This window comes from Octopus bimaculoides, chromosome 2, assembly GCF_046866305.1.
Source record: "Octopus bimaculoides isolate indiv1 chromosome 2, ASM4686630v1, whole genome shotgun sequence".
Lineage (NCBI taxonomy): Eukaryota > Metazoa > Mollusca > Cephalopoda > Octopoda > Octopodidae > Octopus > Octopus bimaculoides.
Window position 1 is genome coordinate 45159683 of NC_142929.1, and position 1675 is coordinate 45161357.

The 1675-nt window shown below is 32.8% G+C and overlaps 1 protein-coding gene across 1 annotated transcript in view; it reads left to right on the plus strand.

Moving 5' to 3' along the window:
- The first annotated feature begins 239 nt into the window (after positions 1-239).
- Positions 240-1675, plus strand: part of LOC106879419 (UPAR/Ly6 domain-containing protein crok) — a 171516-nt gene continuing 170080 nt past the window's right edge. Inside the window, exon 1 of the mRNA XM_014928978.3 lies at positions 240-521. Coding sequence (XP_014784464.1) covers positions 467-521 — 55 coding nt within the window. The 5' untranslated portion in view covers positions 240-466. The remainder of the gene's footprint in view (positions 522-1675) is intronic.

The window sequence follows — 1675 nt, forward strand, 5'->3', positions numbered from 1 at the left end:
TGTGAGTGGCAAAAGAAAGAAAGAAAGAAAGAAAGAAAGAAAGAAAGAAAGAAAGAAAGAAAGAAAGAAATAAAGAAAGAAAGAAAGAAAGAAAGAAAGAGATTGAAAGAAAGAGAGAAAGGAAGAAAGAAATAAAGAAAGAAAGAAAGAAAGAAAGAAAGGGAGATTGAAAGAAATAAAGAAAGAAACGAAATGAATAAATAAATAGATAAATAAATAAACGAATGAAACGAATGAATGAAAAGTAAACTAATAAGAGTAGAGGTATGAGCTGGAGGAAAAGTGAGGGACGGAAAATGCTGTAAGTGAAAGAAGACAAAGTAAGAGCGTGCAGAGAGGAGGAGAAGAAAAATGAAGAAAAGAAAGAGAAGCTAGAAGAGTGCAAGAGAGGTGGAGGCGGAGGCAGCAGTAATCCCCCGGATGTTGGACCGTCTGACATTTGCTTATGAACAGCAACTAACTAAAGATGGATGTAAGTCCCCTCTTCTTGCTGTTTCTTGTGCTCAGCCTCATTGAAAGAGGTAAGTGTGATTGGATTTGATTTTTTTTGTTTTACCGATTTCATACAAACAAAAAATTGCGAGGGATTTTTCTTAATTGTTTTTAAAATCTTTCCTTCTTTCTCTCTCTCTCTCTCTCTCTCTCTCTCTCACTTTTGCATCTGTCATTCATACTTCGTATATAATAAATAACTCGATAAATTGACTGATTGATTTTGTTTATTTATGAAGAAAACCAAGTCAGTTGTTTTTGTTCCTTTTGTAAAAGAAATTACAGAGCCCCAGACTTTTTCAAGAAACTCGTTCTTGGAGTAGTGGTCGGCGGCGGTGGGGGGGGGGGGGTTGTATTCTTTGTTTTCTTGTGGGTTTTCATTTTGTTATTGTTTTCGTTTTAGGTTATCTTTAATAAATATTGTATTTATTTCACATCGATAGATAGAAAGATAGATAGATAGATAGATAGATAGATAGATAGATAGGGATTTTTTGTTTCTGTTTTCCCCCTTTCTTTCCCTATTTTTTTCCTTCTTCGTTTGTTTTTCTTTCATTTCTTTCATTATTTCATTGTTTATTGTATCTTTTTCTCTTTTTTTCTCTCTTTTTTCTCACCCCCCCCCCCCCCCCACTCTTTACCCTCCATTCTCTTTCGTATATTTTTATACACACACACACACACATACATATATATATATATATATATATTTATATATATATATACATATACATATGTATGTATGTATGTATGTGCATATATATATTTATACAGATACAGATGTAAATGTTTATATCTATATTTACGCATTCATCACACACACACAAACATATATATCATACATTTGTATGATATATGTGTGTGTGTGAATATCTATCTATCTGCCTGTCTGTCTATCTATCTATCTATCTGTCCGTCTGTCTGTCTGTCTATCTGTCTATCTGTCTGTCTATCTATCTATCTAACTATCTAACTATCTATCTATCTATCTATCTATCTATCTATCTATCTATCTATCTATCTGTCTGTCTATCTATCTAGTTACATAAACATACAATACTCTCTACCACACACGCAAGCTTTCTCGATTTTTCTTTCTCAACTTATTTTTATTCCACCATGTTATGTTTTTCTTTTTCGCGCCTCTTCTTTGCGATTGATTTTTCTGTCAGTGGTTCTCTTC